The sequence below is a fragment of the Podarcis liolepis genome (genome assembly GCF_965112155.1).
Source record: "Podarcis liolepis genome assembly, chromosome: 1".
In the NCBI taxonomy this organism is placed as follows: Eukaryota; Metazoa; Chordata; class Lepidosauria; order Squamata; family Lacertidae; genus Podarcis; species Podarcis liolepis.
Genome location: NC_139554.1, coordinates 61,389,771 through 61,414,437, shown reverse-complemented (window position 1 = coordinate 61,414,437; position 24,667 = coordinate 61,389,771). Strand labels below are relative to the sequence as shown.

At 41.2% G+C, this 24,667-nt stretch overlaps 1 protein-coding gene across 8 annotated transcripts in view; it reads right to left on the bottom strand.

Moving 5' to 3' along the window:
* Positions 1 to 151: 151 nt before the first annotated feature.
* The window catches only part of GAS2 (growth arrest specific 2), a 115,415-nt gene continuing 90,899 nt past the window's right edge, over positions 152 to 24,667 (bottom strand). For 7 of the 8 annotated variants that reach the window (XM_083465404.1, XM_083465407.1, XM_083465403.1 and 4 more), the window contains one exon: positions 1,935 to 2,771. In XM_083465404.1, coding sequence (XP_083321530.1) covers positions 2,553 to 2,771 — 219 coding nt within the window. In that variant the 3' untranslated portion in view covers positions 1,935 to 2,552. Of the gene's footprint in view, positions 1,695 to 1,934; positions 2,772 to 24,667 lie in introns of those variants that run through there. The other variant, XR_014517072.1, reaches the window with a different exon arrangement.

The following is a 24,667-nucleotide window of genomic DNA, read 5'->3' as shown; positions in this document are numbered from 1 at the left end:
ACTGCCTCATGAGCCCTGGTATATAAAATAAATAGGTAATGCTCATGGAAAGTGTCTAGCCCCCAAAACACTGCAAAATCTGAGTAGGTTTAGGTCAGTCTCTACTTGTTTGTGAGAGCAATATGTTGCAATGAACCACTGAGAGTTTGTTTTTTTAAAAGTATCTGTTTATTTCTAATGCACCATGTGATTTCAGCTCAAATTTATACAGTCATCATTCAAATAATCCTCGAACAATGATTTTTCTAGGAAAGGCACAAAAGTTGTCAAGTATAGACAAAAGAAAATTAGCAAAACCAATAAACCAAAACCCTAGCATTCCTATATATCACGGAGATGTGTAACATAACCACTCCCCAACATTTATCTACAGAGAATGCATGTAGTATTTCCATATTTTATTCAATATGCTCAAAAACATAACTAAATCCAGCGGCAGAGAATATCCCACCATCACACGGGACAATGGTCTATAACTGCCTATACATTTCTATAACCACCTAAAGCTATACTGTTACCCTTCAAGCACAACAGCCAGGAAGAGCTAATCTAAAGGCAAATACCAAGCACCCAAACAGCAGATACATGGGAGTACTACTGGTGATTGCATTCGCATGTCAAGTTTGAAAGTTTCAGAACAGGGAGGGGGAAGCTGTGCACCTTCACATGTTGGGTTCTCGATTCCCACTAGGCCTGGCTAGTGGTCGAGGATGATGGGAGTTGTAGTCCAATGACACCAGGGGGGCTACAGGCTTCCTATCCTTGGGGAAGAATGACTGTCAGGAATCATTCCTCTGTCAAAAAAATATACAGATTTTCTTTAGCACTTACTATGAAAAACAAATCTGAGTGGACTTACTCTTTTAGCTGTAACTTAAAGCTATGAAACACACTCGTGAGTCTTATCGTTCCAAAATGTTGGCCAATCTGAAGCTCTTTAGCTCTTTATACTAAGGGCATGTGGTCCTCCAGATATTGTTGGACTCCAACTTTCATCGGTCCCAGCCAGCATGGCCAAGGGTCAAGGATGATAGGAGTTGTAGTCCCCATAACATTTGGAGGATACAGGTTCCCCATCCCTGTAATAATTCCAAGGCACTCTTCTCTATCTTTGTCAAGGCCAGCTTTAGCCTTTCTGTTGTCCAGATGTAAATATGGTTACTGTCTTTCGATCCACCTAATGCATACCTCTGATGCAGTCACTTGAGAGAGCTTGCTTTGCAACATCATCACTGGTTTAGAGAGTACAGGGTGAGGGGAATGGGGGATCCCAGGTGGCATTTGACTTGTAGTCCAACAGCGCATTGCCATCTCGTCAATACCTGGTGTTATATGCAGCTTAGGAACCAAAAGCATACATGAACCATATTGAAACATCTTAAAACAGATTATAGCAGGGGAGGAGGACAAATACTCTTAACGTGGCTTTCAATAGCACACATGTTTTCAAACCTATACATGCTTGCTGCTTGTTTCTTTCACCAGTTGGGAAAGGCCATATATTAAGACAATATACAGGCATTTCCCATCAGTTATCTACCTTCTTATGCAGTAAACACACTGGCACAGCAGCTATTGATAGGCCTAGAGCTATGTGATGCAAGTATGACATTCTCTTGCCTGTAAGAGTATCCCATTCATTACAGGGGGCTGGGGGTTGATGAAGTGCACAGAAGAATGCATTACAGTGGTGCCTCGGAAGACGAAATTAATTCGTTCCGCGAGTCTTTTCGTCTTGCGATGTTTTTCGTCTTGCAAAGCACGGTCTGTCGCAACTGCGCCTCTTCAAGCGGCTTTCATAAAAAAGCGAACAAACTCGCAAGACGTTTTCGTCTTGCAAAGCAAGCCCATAGGGAAATTCGTCTAGCGAAGCAATGCAAAAACTGCAAAACCCTTTCGTCTAGCGAGTTTTTCGTTTTGCGAGGCATTCGTCTTGCGGGGCACCACTGTAAAAAAAAAACAGGTCTCATCTATGAATGAGGCAGCCTATAAACAGAGGAGTTCACAGTGTGTGTCAGAACAGGGAAAGCTGCCTTATATCTATCTGGCCCAGCAGTGTCTACTCTGACTGGCAATATATCTCCAGGGTCTCAGACAGAGGTCTTTCTCATCTGCTACCCAGCTTTTTTCTTTTTTTTAACTGGAGGTGAACCTGGAGCTTTTGGGATGCCAATAATGAGGTTAACCACAGAGCTCTGAATTAGGGCAAATGATTGAGAATCATAGATGTTTTCCATACAAATATATCACATTTTGTTACTTTAATGTGACTCATAAGTCATTCTAAGAATACATTCATAGAGTAATAATTTGGCTAAAAATATATGTCTGTTTTTTAAAAATCAGATTGTAGTAATTAACCTATCGAGGGTAACTTGTATAAAAAGGAACAGCACTAGAAATAAATAGTTCTACAGTTCAACAACCCACAAAATGGGTTGCCATTTCCAGTCTGCATGTAATTTTCAGGAGTCCTTTTAAAGCACCAACTAATGTAACTACACTTGAGAAGATAGCATGGGCCTACATATACAGAGTCCCGAATGAACATTTCACTTAATCTCCTTTTTGGATTTGTAATGGGCAGAAACAACCAAGTAGCTGTCTGGGTTCATATCCTTGATGGTCGGAGACTTGTTCTGGATCGGGGATGTTTTCCCATCCACTCGGGAAATCTGCAGCATTCGGCACGGGTCGTGTTTCAGCAAATACCCGGCAAACGTCTCCCAGCCGCCTCCTACGCGAACCATCACATGCTTGTTGTGCAGCATCTGAATTTGCAAAAGAAAAGAGGGAGAGGGGAAAAATAACTCCTGAAATTCATGTTTGCGAATGACAAGTTTTTTCCTGAAAACACTCAAAGCCCAGTTCACTGTAATCCTGTTGAAATCACTGGGAGTAACGGCTCAGTCCTCAACACTTTCAATGCTATTGCAGAAACTGCAGGGGAGGCAATCAAAGCTTTGCCACAGCATACATCTGCTCATGGGTGCAATGCAAGGTTGCATTTGGGCCCCGCTATTGTTTAATATCTCCCTAAATGATGTAGTTTAGAGCTTTCCTCTCCTCTTCCCTGCCTGCCAAAACTGGTAATGAACAAAAATTTATACTGCTGCTTTATTTAGACAATATGGTTCTTATTTCATTATCCCAAGTAGGTACAAGATTACTTTCCAAACTCAGAGCATATTGGAAGCAGGATAGCTCGTATATTAATTAAAGTAAGACCAAAGTGGTGGAGGTTGCCCAAAGGCATAAGTGCCATGAATGGGTCCTGGATAGTCGTTTCATTAAACATTGTCACTCATTCAACTACTCAGGGCATCGTGGGTTTTTTTGTGAAAAATACTCCCTGGCCCACTCATTTTAAGGCAATTTAAATTTCATCTGCCTCTTTATTGAGAGCTAGAAAGGCATATTACTGTAGTAAGGGTCATTGTTTCTTAAAACAAATTTTTTTTCAAAAAAAAAAAAATATTGCTGAAACCATATCTTGCTTCTTATATGGTGCAGCTATTCATGGTACTTATAGTAGGGGTGAACTGGATATAATCCAAAATAAATATCCATGTGTGCTACTTAAAGAGTCGCAGAGAATACACATGATGCATTACTTGGAATTGACGTAGGTCTCCCTTCTCTAGAAGCATACATTCATAATTCTATACCAAAAAAACCCTCTTGCTAATACCACACCAACATTTAGCAAAACTGTGTTTTTAGACCTGCAAAATAGGGAATTCTGGGCATCATGCTGTAACAGTATGATATTGCATTTCCCCATGTCCCCTATAATACCATCTCCAGGGGCGTAGCTAGCTAATCCAGCACCTGGAGCAGCTCCAAACAGTGTTGACTGCTAAGGGCATTTTTTAATCTAAATGGTCTGAGAAACCTTACCATTTTTAATTTTGATAATTTGTATTCTCAGCAACCCTTAACAAACTACAATGCCCAGAATTCTTTGAGTGAAAAAAATGTGCACTGGAGGAATAGTGTGTATGCAGCCTATGTTTTGGGTTGGGTATAATGACGGCATCTCAAAAAGTGTATCATTTGCCACTGCAAACATACCAGGTTGAATGGAAGGTGAAAAGGAATCTTTCTGTCTCTCTGTGTGTGTCTGTCTCCTCTCTCCCTTTGCTTTCTTTCTTCACCACAACTGAATTCCCTTTATAACAACTAACTATCAGAGAATGCTCCAGCACAGGTGGATGTGACAGAAGAGCTCAGTATGGTCCCCTGACAGTGTTAGAACCGAACTCAAAGAGTGTTATCGTAACAAATAGGATATTTTAAAAATCCAGATTGGGAGTGAAGATAAATTACAAAGCTCTCCAGAATTCCCTATGGTGAACTGCAGGCACCTCATGTGACAGAACTGATATCTGGCTTTGCCCAGAGACCAACGGAAAAAAGAATGAGCAAAACATTAAGGTACATTAAGGGGCCCCAGGAAAGCAAAATCACGTTCATAAATAGTCCAGAATTAGCAGAGTATGTGAAGGATAACACGTATCAGGAGGGAGCAGATAGGAATCAACGCCTTCCCTGGAAACTAGTTCATATGAGCCTTACTAGGAAGGCTTGGGAAATCATTGTCAACATAAGAAAAGTTTTCAGTTATAATTATTCCACCATTTTCTCTTGACAGACAACTCTCAACAATAGAATGGGCATCTCCTCTGGCTGTCGGTCAAATTATCATACCATACATTTTACTCCCACTTTCAGGAAAGAAGTTATGAAAATCATGTTGGTAATATTACTTTTTTGTAAACCTATTTGCAACCGTGGAGTAATTGCTAGTTCTGTCGCTCTGCTAGATTTATGTCTAAAATGGGTCCAGAACTAGGCAATTTGATGAAACAGTAATAAAAGAAACTGTATGCTGTACTTCTCTCATTTGAAAACAATCCCTCCACACTTTCCCCTGAAATATTCCCACAACAAGCCCGACTAATGTGCCCTTAGTAATACTATTGTTGATCGCTACACTGACTGTCCTAGAGGAGAAGTTAAAAAGTCAGAGGAGAGGGAAGAATCTAGCAAACTGACAGCGTAGCCATTGTGTTTCATTGTGGAATAAATTCCAGACATGCCCACGGCCAATGCTGCTACCATAAGTGCACTAAAACCAAAGCAGGAAAATGTTTAATCGCAATGATTCCAGGAGACATTTATGAATCACATACATCTTTACTATTGGGAGGCTGCCACAAGAGGGCTCTTCTCTCACAAGACCTGCCATTGAATTTGTATAGAGAAACCAGGAGTGTTATTAAAATGGAGGTGGCAATATGTGAGGAGGGGGATTAATAATGTGGCACTGTTTTACGGTGCTTGCATCAGCTGAGGAGGCACTGTAACATCACAGTCAGGGCTGTAGGAACTGCTGAGTGGCCCTCATAGCTTGGGAAGGCAAAGGGATACTGGGTAGCTTTGCACATGACAGAAAAGCGTGGAAAGGAAGAATAGATTTTTAGATTATTTAGTCTAACCCACTGCTCACTGTAGGAAGCTTGCAGCTACAGCCTGAGTCATCTACCCTCCAGGTAAATACCTCCAGTGACAGAAAGTCTCCTACCCCGAGACTTTCTTTCCTCCCTTCAAATGGCAATAATGCAATAATGACATGAGCAATGTAAATCGATGACAGCATTGATAGGAGGACAATTCATTGGGGAGCTCACTTTCAGCTGCTTTTACACAGATAATGGAAGCAACAGCACTTCTTAGAAATAAGTATCTCACTGCATCTAACCACAACAGAAGTACAGCCACTTTTAAGTGGAAATCAGCCTAAGCCAGATATCAATACCCGAGAAAGTTGGTGATTGTGATAGCAAAAGTTTTTCTTAGAGCACGCAAAATGTTGGGATGCCCTACGTGACAATGAAACCAATGCCATGATATGGATTCTAACAAAAACCTACATCACAGAACATCATAACTATGACATACATCACAACACAGGGCAAAAGGTTGAACATACAATCACGGTGAAAGCCTGTTTGCGGGGGCTTAGTAGGAGATTCACATCAGTATTCTGCATAAAACACATCAGTGGCACTCAGCCTGACATACCCTTTTGTTTTCCTTTTTATTTAAAATAAAATAAAATGCATTAATGTTTAATGAAAGAAACAAAGTTTAGGAGAGGCAAACATGAAGCCACATTTATAAAACTACAACAGTTGCAACTGCAGCCAAAGGGATTTACGCAAGCTAAGCAGGTGGAGGATTTCAGCCAGAGGGTTTTGCAAAGCATTTTAAACACAAAGATGGATAGCATTTGTTTTGCTGGCTTCTTCTCTGCCTTTAATCTTCAGTCAGGAGAATAATAGATTAATAAAAACAGAATAATAAAATAAATTGGAATAATAGAAGCAATAATTAAGCATGGCTGCAAACACGAGATGCAGAAGATGCCTTGACTTCAAAGAAGCCTCATAGCCTGAAGGAAATGCCATTTCTCTCCTGCCAAGTTAGCACTGAATGAAAGATTCATAAGCTCTGGGGTAGATCAATCAATGCAAACCTTTAGAGGTCACCCTTCTACCCAGGGAACAAATGCTTGGACTTTTGAAATGTGATACAGCTATGCGTTGAAGGCATTCCCGCCCCCTGCTTGGCCCAGTCATGTCACAAATTTCAGCTACACAAGCAGACCTGAATGATTTTGAGATTCTGACACTTATTTGTCAAGTGTGTCAGCTTAAGTTTGGATATTCAGGAATTCTTGGCCTGCAGCAAGCCATTTCAGACACGAAAGCTCCTTAGCAGATTTTCAGTTGTAGGGGAAATGGAAATATTTATGTTCTTGAAAGCTCCTCCCCACCCTGCTATTCACACACTAGATTAGAATGCTAACTTGAACAGTGCCAGTAGAACACCCATTGCATGACCTCAGTTTTATTCTTTAGAAGCATTTGCACTGGAGTCACTAAAATGTGTCCCCCTCTCTTTCTTCCAGAGAGAAAGTCCTTTTGCTTTGCCAGGTGTGTCTTCTCCTCCCCCTGAGCACAGATCTGGAGGAACCACAGAGAGGACATGGGGAGAGAAGGAGAGCGAAGTCCCATTGCACTAGAAGGAGTTCTTGTGCAGGGCTTCCACTAGCAGAATGGGGTAGTTGAATCCAGTCCCATATGTCCAGATAGGCTTGCTGAAATAAATGTGCATTTAGCAGGCATCTAAAGCATCATCACCATTATAAAAATAATAACCCCATGGGTGGTAGTGTGGATCCATCCCAATGCTAGAAAAAAAGAAGCCAAAGTATTCACATCACTTAATCAATACGTTTATATGGCACCCCCACCAGCAGCAGCTGGAGAGGAACAGTAGCCAGACCAACTGCAAAGCAGGCCAAACTTTTGCTATCACCTGTCTGCTCTGCCTTGCTACTGCTCCCCTGCGAAGAGGGAGCAGAGATGTCAGTTCATCCCTGGGGGGCACAGGACCTACCCACAGATTAGAAACAGCCGGAAGAGGAAAAATAGTTGTTTATCTGCGGATTAGTGAGTGGGAGTATACTTTGTTTATTATTTGAGTATACTAATGTTGTTGTTATTTATATGGTGGGCCACTTGGGTTGTTTTTGTTTATTTTGTAAGTGTTATTTTAGACAATATATTAATATATTATATGATCCCCTTTATTTATGTCCTTCCTTTATAGTAGTGTGTGTGTGTGTGTGTGTGTGTGTGTGTGTGTGCACGTGCGTGTTTACTGTAAGTCACTTGGACACTTTTGGGAGACAAGCAACTAATAAGTTAAATAAATAAGTAATATGAGTATTATGTTCATTCTAAGATGTACTGTCCACAAGTATAAGATAGGCCACAAGAGTGAAATTACATTGCTAATTAATACTGTCATATTAATTTGCTTATTATTCCACTCCAGGTCCAGTTTTTGACCCATTTTTTTTCAAATAGTAAATTACTGTTTTCAGTAATGGAATCTTCATTTATGAATGAGTCAGATTCCAACACCAGGAGCTTAAAAGAAATTGGATCTAGAATTTGGAACACCTTTGACTCCTGGGAATACTATAATGTGTGTTTTCAAACACCTACTTATATTTTCCATTTGCAAGTTACCATTGCAGGCTATTCATCCATTAAGTGAGACATTCTTCCCCTTCTCCCCACAGCTTTTCAATGGTTACACACAGACTGTTTGCCTTCTTTATGGGTCAGTACACTTTCTTTCTGTGCTGTTTTATATGTAACAATATTCTGAGATGGCACTGTACCAACATAAGGCTGCTGACGACTAAGGAAATGTGCTTTTTGCTGAATGCTGAAGAATATAACAGGTGTTCAACAGATTAGCTGGAAGGCAGAATACTAGAAACAGTAGACAAATGCAATATAACGATGGCAGAACATTTGAAAAAGAACTTACACATTTTATCCTTTCAATGTTAGCTGCATTTCACACAATGCCTCTGCAGCCTTACCTGTTTCCACCTTGCGGAGAAAAGTCGGTGGTGTGCTTTTTAACAGTGGATGATCCATGGACAGACCCCACTAAATGCTGCTAAATGCTAACACTGTGCTTCTCCATAAGGTACAATATCAGTTTTTATAACAAATAAATCATAGTGTAGCATACAGGCTGAGTTACACACAAAGCAGTTCCTGATTTAGATCACAAACTCGCTTAGGTAAGTGTCAACCTGTCCATTGGCAGTATGATGGTGGTAGGATGTGGGTGGCGCTGTGGTCTAAACCACCAAGACTCTTGGGCTTGCTGATCAGAAGGTCAGCCGTTCAAATCTGTGCAATGGGGTGAGCTCCCGTTGCTCTGTCCCTGCTCTTGCCAACCTAGCAGTTTGATAGCACACTAGTGCAAGTAGACAAATAAGCATCACTGTGGTGGGAAGGTAAACAGTGTTTCTGTGCGCTCTGGTTTCCGTCACAGTGTGCCGTTGCGCCAGAAGCGGTTTAGTCATGCTGGCCACATGAAAGGAAAGCTGTCTGTGGACAAACGCTGGCTCCCTCAACCTGAAAGCAAGATGAGCACTGCAACCCCATAGTCACCTTTGACTGTACTTAACCGTCCTGTATCTTTTTAAATGATGGTGGTACTGATGTTGCTGCTGTTCCTCACTGTCATCATCCTGATCTACCTTCCAGGGTTGCAGTAAGGCTTGGAAAAAGGACAGTATGGGAATAACCCTAAACATTCTCAGTTGCTGTATACAGAGATTCTCCGAGAGACCAATTTCCTAAGCATTCATTCTGTTTTGCTTGCACAAAGCTTACATAGAGCTTTGTTTCTACCCAGTCTTTACTGGACACTTGTGCTTCTTTCTTTTTTTGCAAGATGGTTATTATATGACAACCAGAATTCATCTTGATTTGCTTACGGGGTATTTTACATTAGTTGTTCATTCATCCCACACTTTTCAATGCATTTGCTCCTAACCACAAATAGTCCAGAGTGGTTGTTGTTGTTTTTTAAGTGGATGCGCTGTGCTAGGATGCCAGAGTACTTTCACCTGTTTTAGTTGTGCAAACCTGAAGATCTGATATGTGTCAAATCCTGACAGTCTGGAGATGCCCTGTGTCAGTTAGCTTTGAGGCTTTTCCAGAGCTTGAACAGACAAGCTCAGGGATTGTATGGCCCCATGTTCATTAGAGTTTCCCTGACCTTCCCTGTTGTTAAATGGAGCCTTGTGATGAAGAATTATAGAAATGTAGTGTTATAGAAAGCAGACATTTGCTTGCCAGATTTAAAGCTCTTACAGACTGTGGGTGTGGCATGCTGACAGGCAGCATTATAAAGCCATTCGACAATGGGACGATAAACTGTTCTGCTTTCTGTCAACACATTGCCAAAGATTAGATAAATGATGACAAGCTACGATGCAAACCCACTTCCTTTTTAAACAAAATTTGCAGAATGGAGCTTTGCCAAGTCATTCGATCTTTCATATTCCTGGAAAGCAAAGCATATATTTCTAGAACTATTGTGTGGAGACCATTTTTAACTTAACCTGACGGAGGAATAACTTGCAAAGATGATGGCTACCACTGGATGGCAGACATGCTCTGTGTACAAAGTACAGAGGCTGGATGCAATCTGACAATTTCATACCAGCAGGTAAGGTGAGAGGCAGTATGTTAATTTCAGCCCAGTTTTGCCTACAAAGCATGTCCTTTCTGTACTGAATACTATAGGAAGACAGCATTCTGTGGAGCTGGGAAAACAACCAGAGGTTCTAGTTGCACAAGCTTCAAAACATGATATTCCTCATTGTACTCAAAGGAGAAACCATAATAGTGCCAAAGTGCCTTTTTATCTTCCTGTGGCACATCTTTCAACAGTGTCAGATAGGTGGAAATGTTGCAAAAGAACCCCTTGAGAATATCCTCCTCCAAACCCCCAGGATTAGCTGCCGGGGGTAGCCTGTCTACATACCTTTCTAAGATGTATGACTGGTGCTGGAGGACAAGGCATTGCTCATGTTTAATGATGTCTAAGGAAGTCCCGGGGCTTAGTTCTGGGTAAATGAATAAAGCATTGCAGCCTAAGAGATCTCATGGACTGTTATTTTATTCTGTAAATATAGACTGCAGTTTTAACCTTTTTAGTCACTTACAGTCCAATTCTATGCATGTTTACTCAGTTGAAACATGGATTTCAGTGGGGCCTATTCCACTGAATATTATAGAGGGGTCAAAAAAATAAGGCAATGTGTACTAAGTAAACATACAATACAGACTATCCCTCATTATGCACACATCTCTAGAGAAAGTGGAGTGAGAAGAAGCTTTTGAGTCTATTGAATCCTCTCCACAAAAGGACCCTCAGCTGGTTTTGTCGTCTTCTGCCAGGTGTGCTATAACACACCTGACCGATGCGCCTGACCAATCTGACCATGTAGCCCTTCTGTACTTTATGTATGTGTATTGAGATACCCATTCTCCTCCAGGATATGAAAAACCTGATTGCAATTTGTTCCAATTCAGTGGTAAACCATGGGGTTTCCTAGGGGAAAGTGGAGGTGTGGGTGAGCCCTTCCATCATGTGTGGCTCTGCACATGTGGAAGTGGTTGGCTCATGTCTTAATTTTCATTTGCTTATGGGCACAAGCCAACCATCTCAACCACTCTGGCCTGAATAGTGCACAAGATCAGTTTGCTATGTGCCCACCTGGAATGACCAAATAGTGTTCTTTAACAACACACACACACACCATTCCCAGTTTCTCGTTCTCCATCCTGTCTACATGCAGTTAATCAGGTCTTTTTTTCAGTTGGAACTCACCGGAACTGAGTCCCGGCACCTATCTGGTGCGTTTGGGCACATCTGTAGTGTTGTGGTCTCAACAACTTTGGTCGTTTGATGCTCCTCCTGAAAAAAGGTCCACAAGCTCTGGCACCTCTTTTTCAAGAAAAAAGGCCCTGCTGTATATACTCCATACATTTCAGAACCATTTTGCCTGGTACAGAAATTTAATAAATAACAACAGGTCCACACTGTCTTTTCTTCCTGAACCCTTTATCCCTTCATTAATCTCCCCTTGCCTTGCCCTATCCCTTTCAGACTACAATGGTACCTCGGGTTACAAACACCTTGGGTTACAAACACTTCAGGTTACAGACTCCGCTAACCCGGAAGTAGTACCTCAGGTTAAGAACTTTACCTCAGGATGAGAACAGAAATTGCACGCTGGCTGTGCGGTGGCAGCAGGAGGCCCCATTAGCTAAAGTGGTGCTTCAGGTTAAGAATGGATTCAGGTTAAGAACGGACCTCCAGAACGAATTAAGTTCATAACCCAAGGTACCACTATATGCTCTTAAGCTTCCAACCAAGAAGCTAACCAGGATATAAGATAAGGGGTGGGGAGGGGAGGGAGAGAAGGGGAGAAACTCCCAAAATTCTACTTAATAGAATGCTCAGGTTCCTGCAGCGTGCCTTCATAAATAACACCTTCATTTTCATACCAGTCTACATGGAAATCAAGATATCCTTGCAATATTGCCCTATTTCCCCCCTCTTTTAGAGATCTACATATATGCAATGTACTCCTGGGTTCACAAATGCAAACACAATGTTTTATTATTATGATTATGAATGGCAGCAAAAAAATACTAGAAAATGAATTGGATCTTAAGCTGCTCCTCCATTCACACATGTGGATCATTTCCACCAATTCCTCTCTCCATTTGCACTGCGGAGGGAATGGGGAGGAGGGAAAGCTCCATTATGTCAGTGTGAACTCTGCAATTCTCACAGAAGGAAAGTTAGGATTCAAGCCAATACCAATGTTTTCAATGAAATTCTTTGGAAAGGCTAACACATTAAGGGTAACAGTCCAGAGAATGATGGGTTGGATTGATCCAGGCCAAGTTGGTTGAACCTAGTGGGGTCACTGAAACCTGAAGTCCTACTGATTTCAATAGGGACTAAGGGCAACTAACAGAACAAACTGTGCATAGCTAATTCCATGTACCTAAATGAGGTCTGATTTTTTTTTGCAAAGCAAACCATGCCACTCTTAAACATATGGAGTGGGAAGATGTTGAAAATCATTTGCACTGTTGCTGTTCCATAGTGTTCATTTCCCAGCTGTTGCTTCAGTGATAGCTCAGGCTGGGAGCTTCTGTAGGAGCTAGAGGTTCAACTCCTTGCTAAGAGCGGTCATGATCCGAGCAGGTACGTCTGTGTGCTTCCCCTTTCTCCCAAGTAGCACCATGAATAGCTAGACAGGCACTTTGGCAATGGCTGTGAAGTTCCTGCCTGACCCACCATCTTCTCTCCTGTGGTCTTGGAGAAGAAGATTTTAAGGGTGTTGTGTGAGGCACAGCAGACCATGAACCCAAACAGCTCTTTTAGGGCTTTCTAGTCCTGAGGCAGGGGTGTCCAGATTCTATGGCTTCTCAGGGTCACTGGCAGTATTGAAATATGCTGGAGGGTCCTGCTCCCTTTGTTCCTCATCCGAGGAGACATCAAATGTGAGGTTTGGGCAGAGCTGAACTGTGACACATGGCAGCATTGGTCCCACTGCACCACTGTGGACATGCAACACACTGGATATTCAAGTTAGAGTCTAGGATGCTAGCTTGTAAAAGAGACTGTTATGATAAAGGCTTGCAAAACATTGATTTCCTATTTCATATAATAGCAGAAAGGACCTGATGCTTACAGACTTCTGTTTTGAAAAAGCTTTTAATAAAGTTCCTTTCCAAATATTCCTGATTAAACTGGGGCATAGAGACAGGTACACCTATGGATCTGTAGATGGTTAAAGGACAGGAGGCAGAGGGTGATAATAAACAGAGATGCTACACAGGTAAGGAAGCATGGGCCTTTTCAAGCATTGGGGTCCTCTAAGGATCTCTGTTGGGGCTGATGCTTATTCATAAATTATATTTTAAAAATCCATCAAGAAGCATTTAAAAATAAATGAACTGGACTTAGGGGTGAGCAGTAAGGTAGCTAGGTTTACAAACACCACCAAATGATTTGGGGCAGTAAAAACCTAAGTAAATGGCGAAGGATTCCAAAAGAACCTCTCCAGACTGAGTAAATGGACAACAAATGCAAATGCAATCCAGTGCAAATGTGAAGTTAAGTACTTTTGGGCAAGCGATCCCAGATTTACATATGCTGTAATGCAATCTGAACTGACTGCAATTCCCCAAAGCAAGTACTACTGGAGTTGGGGTAGATAGCTCAAGCAAAATGTCAACTCAGTTTGCAGTGGCAGTTAAAAGGCAGATTCCAGGTTTAAAAGGTCATTAGGAAAGTGCTTGAAAATAAAATGGCCAGTGTTACAAAGCCATTATACAAAGCTATGGTATGCCCACATTTGAAACACTGAGCGTGGTTCCACTTCCCCAGTCTAATAAAGTATGTCTGCATATGAATCTGCTTTAGTGCAAGGAGTTAGCCTTCTGTTTAAGGAAAATGAATACCCTACAGATGTGTGTGTCAGCCCCATTCCCATTACAGAACTGGGATACTTTTCAAAGTAATTTCCTAAGCTACGCTAGTGAGAGGAACAAGCTTATGGAAAAACAACAATTCAGTTTCACCAAATACTTCCAATTCAAACTGGTCTGAACACAGTGCAGATGTGTTGTGTATTTCAATTATGTGTTGATTTTATAGTTGTGCACCGCTTAGAAGCCATTTTTGGCACATAAGTGGCAAAGGAATAAATAAGTAATATTTTTGCTGTCACTCGGGGTTACACACATAGGGAGACAATGAAGAAGGAGAAGGAGATGTAATTCAACAATGGAGATGCACCCTGGAACTCCCTCTCTGAAGCAGCGGCTTCGAAAACAGGAATGACAGATTGAGCTGGCTAGAAATTTTAATTAAACCTGTAAGTGAGAAGTCTGAAGCTAGCCGAGCCTCAGCTGTGAGCCGGTAAAGAAGATGTGCCAGGGAACAGAAAGTCATAATATCCTTGAACTCATTCATTCTGGTCCCCAATAATGACACTGCTTTTAAAGTGGAGGGGGCAGCTTTAAAAATGACAGAATATGCCACATAGAATACAAAGCAATATGTCCTTGGTTGCTTAGCAATGTCAGGATAATGAAAAGAGAGAGAGAGAGAGAGAGAGAGAGAGAGAGAGAGAGAGCCTATCGGGCCTTTGTGCTGCACACTCTTGCCGAGGGTTATGTTGTACTTGTCTTTAGTGTTTTTGCTAAATCGCTAAAGCTCCCCACATAAAAAAAGTCCCTGAAAATGTAAAACGTTAATGAGAAAAACACAGCACCACTCTTTCCATTCTTCCAGGAAAAACGGGGTTTTTTTGTTAAGATGCCTATAGCATTTTTAAAAGATTGGTTTGGGAAACTCTTCCAATTGCAAAAGAAAAGCATTAACCATACAGAGATCCATAGGCTACTTAGGCAAATCCCAATGGGGGGAAGGGATCCAGGTTACCAACTGCTACTAAAAGGAGCTTCCTGAGAGTAGTTAAAGGTTAATTAGAAAGCTGTGTGAAGTAGCCGAGTTACACTGAGGCTCATGAAATTAACAAGGTGGATGAAAAGCTACAGTTCCAGTACCTGAGCAGTATATCCTCCCATTTTCTTATGGCCTTGAAATATCCTTTTGTTCCATGTACAATTTAATATCATGTCTACCACAAATTCAGTTTTAGTAGGAAATAGGGTTGCCACCTTTGTCAATGAAATATCAACCTGCCATAAAAATGCATGCATATTTAAAGTGCTACTTCAAATTGTGTCCTCATACTGTATTTGAAGACAATCACCTCTAACCTAAAATGGGATCCAGTGGCCAGCATTTATGCCACAACCAGTGTTTTGTGTCTAGTTCTCCGTTTAGAGGAACACACAGCCAATTTTCCATGTGTGCACTTCAGAGGTCACAAGAAACATTTTCCATCTTTTGTTCTGTATTTGAATGCAAAATCAGGGTGAACAGAACATATATGCAATGCAGGAAAATGGGGCAAGTTGAACGGAGTTTAGTAAGTCGGTGACCGCAAAGATCATAATGGAAGCGAGTCGAACCTTCGTTTCAAATATGTCTGATTTCTGAACGATAGGATTAAATTGAAACACTGAATACAAATCCATGCAGACTGAAGGATTGAATTGCTGCCTAAAAGCGAGCAAGCCTTATACCAGAGATGACAAAAGAGAACAACACAACTTGCCAAAGATACGTCTGGTTTTCCTATATGCCAGATAAGACTTTGCAACTAACTTTTCCCCCATGGTCAGTATGAACTGGGTAAAAGGGGGAAGGATGTAATTATCCTATGTTATGTGGAATTTAGATCTCTGCCTCAGGATGGAGAGGAGATGAGGGGAAGGAGGAGCCTTATTCTATTTCATCCTTGTGGCACTTGATGAGTAAGCAGCGAGGCACTTAATTCTGAAATCCATCCAACTAATTAGATTGCTACAGAGGGGTCAGTTTTCATGAACAACCTTTTTCTTTACATCAAACCTATGGGTTCCAAGAGAGATAGAGCGTATTCCCTACACACCACATTTCCTAACTATGGAGGTACTTGATAGCCTTATAGCTCTGATATTATTATTATTTTTTCTTTGTGATTTGAAGATAAATGATCTGAGTTTAGCATTAGCCATCCAGAGTGCTGCTCCCTGCCAAATGCAACATGGAGACATTTAGGCAGAGCCCCGTTGAAATCCCCTAATGTAAGAAATTTGAGAACGTTGGATGTCTTGACATTCATCAGTTTTATATCTTTCCCTTTACACTATAGAAGACTCTTTTTTATATATAAAAAAAGAAAAGAAAAACCCTTTACAGACTCTGGCTAAGGTCTTGGACTAGAAATATACTCTAAATGCCAAAAAAAGAAAAAAGAAACTCTACTGATTGCTGAAACAGAGTATCCGGGAGCTTTTATCCTCCTATTTCCTTTCAGCATGAACAACTGGATTCTGGTGTAGAATTTGGCCCTGTGACAAGAAGGTGTTTCCTCACAAATAAGTAGTGAGTAGCTTTCTGATGGGGCAGCCTCATAGCCTGTCTCTGTATTACAATGCCTTGTTTGGGTCCTGTAGAGGGGATCAGCATTCACAGACATCAATTTAGATGCATGTAATATCCCAGAGCTCTTGAAGGAGATGCACTCTGGAGCTACGCATACAGAGAGCAAAACTTTCTGCTTTGGAAAAAAAAAGAAGAAAGAGGCAAACTCTCCTTTGTTTGCCTCAAATTAACTTGCAAATTATATGGGGTTTTTAAAAAAACAAAAACCTTAGGGTTTAGATTTTTATTTATTTTTTGAGCCAATCCAACATTCAGAAAAATTAACATTCCGTCCATCAAAAATGCCTCCATGTGCCAAAGCAAGAACAAGAATCCTGCACAGGGAGTATAGAGCTTTGCCCCCACACAATGACCAGGGCCAGTTCCTCATATCAGCCTCCTAAGCAAAGTGTGACAAAAGGGTTAAGAATACTGGACCCAGGAAACAGAGTTCTAAACCCCATTCAGCCATGAAGCTCTCAGGATGACCCTGGGCCAACCCTTCAGGGTTGTTGGGAGGGTAAAATGAGATGGGGGAGAACAGTGTACAGCACCTTGAACTCCTTGGATAAAAGGTGGGATATAAATGTAGGAAACAAAATAAATAAATAACTAGTGCAGAAACATATATATGGGGTTTGAAGAGATGCATCTGGGCAAACTTGTACATGGGCGAGAGAGAGGGAACTTAAGTCTACTGTACCCTGCAAGGCGTGGGTTTCTGCAGCGACTTAACTCAGAACACCACTTGAAAGGGGTAAATAAACCAGGAATGTCTTCTCTGGTTTGCATGTTAATCCAAGACACAGGAGAATTCAGGAGCTTGTCATAGTTTACCTCTCCTTTGAGCCAAGCATTACTGAATTCTGAAACTTATTTCCAGATCTGAGTCCATTGGCATCTCTAGAAAACATAATCATTGCCACTATTCCTTCTTCTAGTTCCTGACATGGTTGAGGAAGGTTTAGGGGCTACAGCAAACAACAAACAAAGCAGGAGTGAAAATAAAGTAGTGTGGCACAGAAGTGCTCATCCAATTCTCAGTTTAGTTATTGGGAAAAACTTTTGAAGTTATTGGGAAAAACTTTTCCTTTTGCATATGAAAGGTGCAAGCATCTTTGTAGCTAAGATCTAACTTTAACTTTTATATCAAGCATGTCCAACTCCCAAGAGACTGCGATCTACTCACAGTATTAAAAAACTGGCAGTGATCTACCCATTGTCTTTAAAAGGAGGATTGACCAGAGTTGTGGAGGTTTTTTTAGGGAGCCAAAGTTGTTCAGCTTTTTTTTATTTATTGAATATGTAGGGGTCCTAAATTCAACCAGAATCGACCAGGGACACCCCGTGATTGACCAGTATATCTCAATCGTCCTGTTAGACAGGCCTGTGTTATATGAAGTGAAATTTGACTGAATGTATTTTTGCCTATGAAAGCTTACACTGCACAAAATAAATGTTATTTTTTTTAATGACACAAAAGTAAGCTGAATATGATGAAGTAGACAGAAGGGTCAGCTGTCCCACTCTCCATATTTGCTGCCTGCCAGTAACCTCACCATAAGATTTTACTGGGTTCCTCAGGCACCCGAGGTCCAGTGGATGGCAACCTTGCTCACCTGGAACCCATTCTGATGTCTTTTTGGCACATGGGAAAGAGCTTTGCATTTCCCCAGGGGTTTTTGTTTGTTTTGTTTTTTGCTTTTGTTGATCTGTTTTATTTGGATGCTGCCCTAATGTTTTTTTTTTTTGTTTTTTTTTTTTGCTTATTTAGAAGTATTTATTACTTCATACTGTTTTAATAGTAAGCCTCCTTGATAATGTGTTTGAAGGGTAGGGTACAATAATAAATAAATGATACCGGACTCATTGCTTATTCTTTAAAAGAATTCACATGACGAGTTTCCTGATGAGACTCTGTGAAGTTTTTAGTGTCCCTTTCTCAGCAAGAGACATACTCATTGGAAGGCTATCCAAAATCTACAAAACTCTATACGATACTAATTTTTTTAAAAAATCACCTAAATATTAAAGATTTAATATCCTGTCTAAACAGCTTCTTCCACTGCTGAACTGTTCATTTTGTAGATAGAAATACTTTTTAATATTAGCTGAAATGTGCATTCAGTTTAAGATAATTTCTCTGTGTGCTTAGTCACAATTGTTTACTTTTTATCACCTAGCAAATATTTGAGAAACCGCCTTTCCCTTTCCAGATCCACATCTTTTTTCTATCCTTCCTTCAAATGTTGTTTCTTGAGCTATTTTCACGGCCCATATTTTTCAGTCTTATATGTCTCCTTTCAATTCTTTCCATGGTATAGTCATCATAATGTGAGGAAGTCCTAAAATCCCATACAAATGGCACTATGAGATAACTTACATATCCCCTGAACCACACCGAAACTAATATACAACATAGCGGGATGGTTATGATCCATCTATCATAATAAGGCTATTCCGTTGTGTCTTTTGTAGCACTCATGCAAAGCTGGGCCAGAGAGCCAAGTATGATTCTAGGACTAAATCCCATGGAACCATCTCAGTCTCTTTAAGCAGGACACTTGTAAGGATCCATAGGACATCATAGATTGGTTCAACGTAGAAATTATACATATTTTTAGAACGCCAACTGACTTAAAACCATATTCATGGATTCTTGCTTCCACATTAGTTAACATGGAAGTGGGATTGTGCTATGTCATCCCACACTCTAGTTTCTTCAAGCATTCAGCTGTACACAGGAAAGCTTATGTGCGACTTGACACCCTGATTGTGCAGGTTTTGTGAGTTCACCTGCATGCATGAAGGCTTCACAGCTACAGATGGTTGTGCTAGTCATGCAAAGGCAAAGGGTTGGTGTTGCTCCACACATCTCCACTCCCAATTCACCAACAAGAAGGCCCAAATACCGTATTGGCCTGAATATAAGCCACACTCCCCCCCCCCCCAAATTCCGACCATGAAAAGTTAAAGTGCAGATTAAATTCGCGACCTTACAAAAATTGGCTTTTACAATATTGCTGCTGAAACAGACATACGGTAAAACGGAATGTGTGCGAGTGCCTGCAGAATTTTAAGGGAGTGGCTTATATCCAGGTATTCTCTCTCCCCCCCCCCCCTTTAATCTTAAAGGTACAGCTTATTTGCGGGTGCTGCTTATATTCGGGCCAATACGGTAAGCCTCTAGGTTATTCAAATATATCTACATCAATCTCCAATAAGGCAAGGTACTGGAATAGTGCTTTACAATAACAATAGGTATACCTACCTACTTGTAAACAGGTGAAAAACTTCCTAAAGAATCAGAAATGTATTTTATTTCCATCTGCCTTGAAGATGGGTGAAGGGGCTCAGCTGGACACGCAAGTGGTATAGAGGGACTGAATACACAAGTGTGCTTGTCTGCTCCAGAACCAATAAAAAAAGGGTCATAGCATATGTGGACACTCACCAGAGAGCTATATGGTCCTTAGAGCCTGCTTTCAGCGAGTCAGAAATTACATTTGTGCCCTGCTTACTGAAGAATGTCGCTATTCAGATCTGCAAGTGGGCACTATTCATTAATTCTGAATTTACAAAACCACCACCACCAAAAAAAGAAAGATGACAACGTGTGCTCTAGAGAGAAGCAGGGCGAAGGAACAATGTACACTTTCAGCATTAAATGGGCATGACATCACTTTCTTGGCTTGCTACAATCATATATACCTTGGGGAAGGAGGGAGGAGGGAGGGGAAAGGAAAGTGAAAAACAGGGCTCTTTGTACATGTCTCAAAATGTTATATGACTCTCTTCCTTTCCTCTTAGCAAACCACAGTGAGCAACATGACATAACAAGCAACTGTTTGGTAACACAAACCAAAACAATTAGCTCAAAATAGCCTTGTTTCTGAAAAACAAGAGTAAAATTCAACAAAGGCAAGGCAAAGTTGTCTGGATTCAATCCAAGTTGCGCACAGAACAATAGCTTACAACCAGCATATAATGTTCATCTTCATATATAAATATACTGTATCTGGATTCATCTATATAAATTAATTTTGCATCTCTCCTTTAATTCACTGAGCCAAAGACTGGAAGCACATTTAACTGTACAGGGAGCGGGTGGAATTCACACTGATCAAGTCATACCACTCCAAAGAAATGAACCTATTTACAACTGGAAATTTTGACATGCTGATATTGCAATTGTTAATGCTTCTGACACCCAAAGTCACCACTCTTCACAGTAGTAGTAGTAACAGCAGCAGCAGCAGCATGAACAGGCAAATCCAGATTATATAATAAATTACAGATTAATCAATTAACATAGTGTTGACATGCAAAATGCTTGCTACTGGCAGTACATGAAGAAGAGCCTCAAATGATGACTGCAAAGTCTGGGTCAATTTATATGGGGAGAGGCAGACCTTGAGGAATTGTAGTCCTCAGCCATTTAAGGCATAGACAACAGAAGTTAGGCTATACCTGTCCAGGTAGGGGCACAGCTGGGCCACCAACCAAAGCTGATGGAAGGCACTCTGTGCAACTGAGGCCACCTGAGCCTCAAGTGACAGCAAAGGATCCAGGAGTATGTCCAAGCTTTGTACCTGTTCCTTCAGAGGGCATGTAACCCACCAATGAAGAGCAGGCAACCTCCCACTCGTGATCTAGGGAACCACCCACTAACAATACCTAGGTCTTATCTGGATTGAGCTTCAGTCTGCTGACTCTCATCCGGTCCATTACTGAAGAAAGACAACAGTCTAGCACATCCATTGCCACACCTGCAGATATAAAGAAGAAGGAGAACTATGTGCCATCGGCACATTACTGACAATGTACTCCAAAACTCTGAATGACCCCACTCAGCGGTTTCATGTAGATGTTAACTAGCATAGGGGATAAAATTGAGCCCCAAGGAACTCCACATTGAAGACTGAAAAGCACTCCCCAAGCATCATCCTCTGGGAGTAACCATCCTAGTAGGACCAGAACCAGTCCAAAGCAGTGCCACCTACCCCAAACTCAAACACATGCTCCAGAAGGATACTATGGTATCAAAAACTGTTGAGAGGTCGAGCAGAATTAACGAGGACATATTTCCCCTGTCATTCTCCCTACAAAGGTAATCCCAAAGGGCAACCACAGCAGTTTCTATGCCAAAACCAGGCCAAAATCCCAACTGAAATGGACCTGCAAGATTACTATTACTTCTACTTCTCTGAGGTGCTTCCTGTTTTCACTTCCTAATTTAGCACCACAATCGCTATGGAAACCGACATCTGGAATAATGAACTTACCTTGTAAATTTGCCTATCAGGTAAGACATTGGCTGTTGTGGTCATTCACCCTAGCCCAGCCTTCCCTAGCTTTATGTCCTCTAGATGTTTTGAACTACTTTTTTCAGAACTTTTCAGGTCTCAGTGGACCTGAGAAATGCTTGAGTGATTTACAGTAGCATACTATTAAGTTGAAATAAATTAAAAAATTTAAAAAATCTCCAGAAGCACCTTGGAGACCAATTAAGTTTGTTCTGGGTACAAGCTTTCGTGTGCATGCACACTTCTTCAGATATCAGAAGCATCTCAGAGAAGTAATAGTAATCATGCAGATCCATTTCAGTTGAGGTTTTTGGCCTGGTTTTGGCACAGATATCTGAAGAAGTATGCATGGTGGTTCTGATTTATCACTAAAAAGTGGGTTTTCCCTTGGAAGGGAGTGGGGCAAGAGGGAAACTGCTTGTACCCATGTCTAGAAAACGTGGATCAAGCAGGAAAGCCCTTGGACCTGTGCTTTCTAGGCACAGCACAAGTGGAAGTGTGGAATCAGCCCTTAGTGGGTAGTGAATATATGCAAGGTTCGGACATGTTGGCTGCAGGTGTTCTCTGAGCTGATATTCTGAGGAGAGGAAGCAAACTCAAATACAGTGTAGCTCAGAGCTTTCCAAACTTTTCAAGTTGGTGACACACTTTTTAGACATGCATTATTTCGCAACACAGTAATTCAGTTTTGCATCATTTCACAACACAGTAATTCAGTTTTACTAGCAAACCAGAGGTTAAACTAACCCTTTCCAGCCCCTGGAGGAGTGTGGGGAGCATTTGTGCGACACACCTACACACTGCAGCCATCACACTAACATGTCGCGACACACAGTTTGGAGAGCTCTGGTGTAGCTGATACAGTGACAGAGTGATTGGGGAAATGGAGTAATTGAATTGCTGGTGAATACCAACCCTCCTTCCTTGCTGCCTTGGAACAGTTAGGAAAGACCACACATGATTCTGAGATGGCATTCCTGTAGAAATACTTTCAGAGGGTGGTCATGTAATTACGTCCTTTCTAAGTTTCTCTGTGCAGCGCCTTCTCGTTTATATGTTCAGATGTTTCTGCTAGAAGCAATCCTATAAATCAAAAATCCCTTAAAGCAACATATTTTGAAAAGGCAATTCCATCTCCTTATGAATGCTCCAGTGTTTTAAACTTCTGATGTATATAATTATAAGTTAGGACATCTCTGCTGAAAAAGAAACCCTAATAAGAAGGAAAGCCAAAGTGCCATAGGCTTTATGATGTCAACATGGCTCAAGAATGCGTTCCACTTTTCTGCAAATGCTCTGCAGCAAAGGTTTTAAAGGGAGATTTTTCTGGTGGTTTAAGAACATTGTGCAAAGCTCTTTTCAAATCCATACATGAAAACATTCACCACCCAAAGTTTAATTATATGTTTCATGTTTGTAGCACATAATTCTACAACTGTTGCAATAAGGCTTACACAAATCAAATATTGATCTGCTTAGAAAGCCAAAAGGCATTTCCCAAACAACAAGGAACATTATAGCCAAATCAGTTTTTACTCCAATGATTTTTTTGTTAGAGTGAGCAAAACCAGGCTTCAATATTCCATCCAATAAGGGTTGGGGGGGGGAGAGAGACACTGACTATGTCAGCTTTTCTCAAGCTGTGGGTCCCCAGATGTTGTTGAACTACAACTCCCATCACATCTAACTAGCAAGGCCAGAGCTCAGGGATGATGGGAGTTGTAGTCCAACAACATCTGGGGACCTACAGGTTGAGAACCGCTGGACTATGTAGTTAAATCATACAATTGCATCCCTAAAGATGCCCATTTATGGAGGCAGCAGGTTTAAACCCCTTTGATCAGGGAATGTGTAAATGGCAGATTGGTGGACTACTGGACAGTTTCTGGTGGAGTACCTAATAAGTGTTAGCTTTTGTTTTTTACAAATACAGTCGTATCTCGAAAGTTGAATGGAATCCGTTCCGGAAGTCCGTTAGACTTCCAAAACGTTTGGAAACCAAGGCACGGCTTCTGATTGGCTGCAGGAGCTTCCAGCAGCCAATCGGCTTCCGATTGGCTGCAGGAGCTTCCAGCAGCCGTGCCTTGGTTTCCAAACATTTTGGAAGTCTAACGGACTTCCGGAACGGATTCCATTCAACTTTCGAGATACGACTGTATTTGTAAAAAACAATAGCAGCCAATCGGAAGCCACAGAAGTCACGTCAGACGTTTGAGTTCCAAAGAACGTTTGCAAACAGGAACACTCACATCCGGGTTTGCAGCAAAACAACAACAACAACAAAAGCATTTGGAATACAGTGGTACCTTGGGTTACATACGCTTCAGGTTACAGATGCTTCAGGTTACAGATTCCGCTAACCCAGAAATAGTACCTCGGGTTAAGAATTTTGCTTCAGGATGAGAACAGAAATCGTGCTCCGGTGGCGTGGCAGCAGCGGGAGGCCCCATTAGCTAAAGTGGTGCTTCAGGTTAAGAACAGTTTCAGGTTAAGAACGGACCTCTGGAACGAATTAAGTACTTAACCTGAGGTACCACTGTACAAGGTATGACTGTAATGCTTGGTCTGACCTAGCAAGGCCATGCCTTGGTGCTAGCTCAGAATCACCTAACACATATTCATGTCTTAATTATTAAGAGAGCCTGACTCTTGTTTTGCAAATTTGCAAACTCTTGTTTTGCAAATTTAAAACATACAAGTGGCCAGTGCACATTCTAGGAAAATATGGAGACTGACTGAGATTGAAATCAGCCCACTTCTCTCTTAAATTGGCTCATGTTGAGGAAAACATTAAGAGAATGGGACAAATGATAGTGAATTAAAAATGAGACATCTTTCAGAGATAC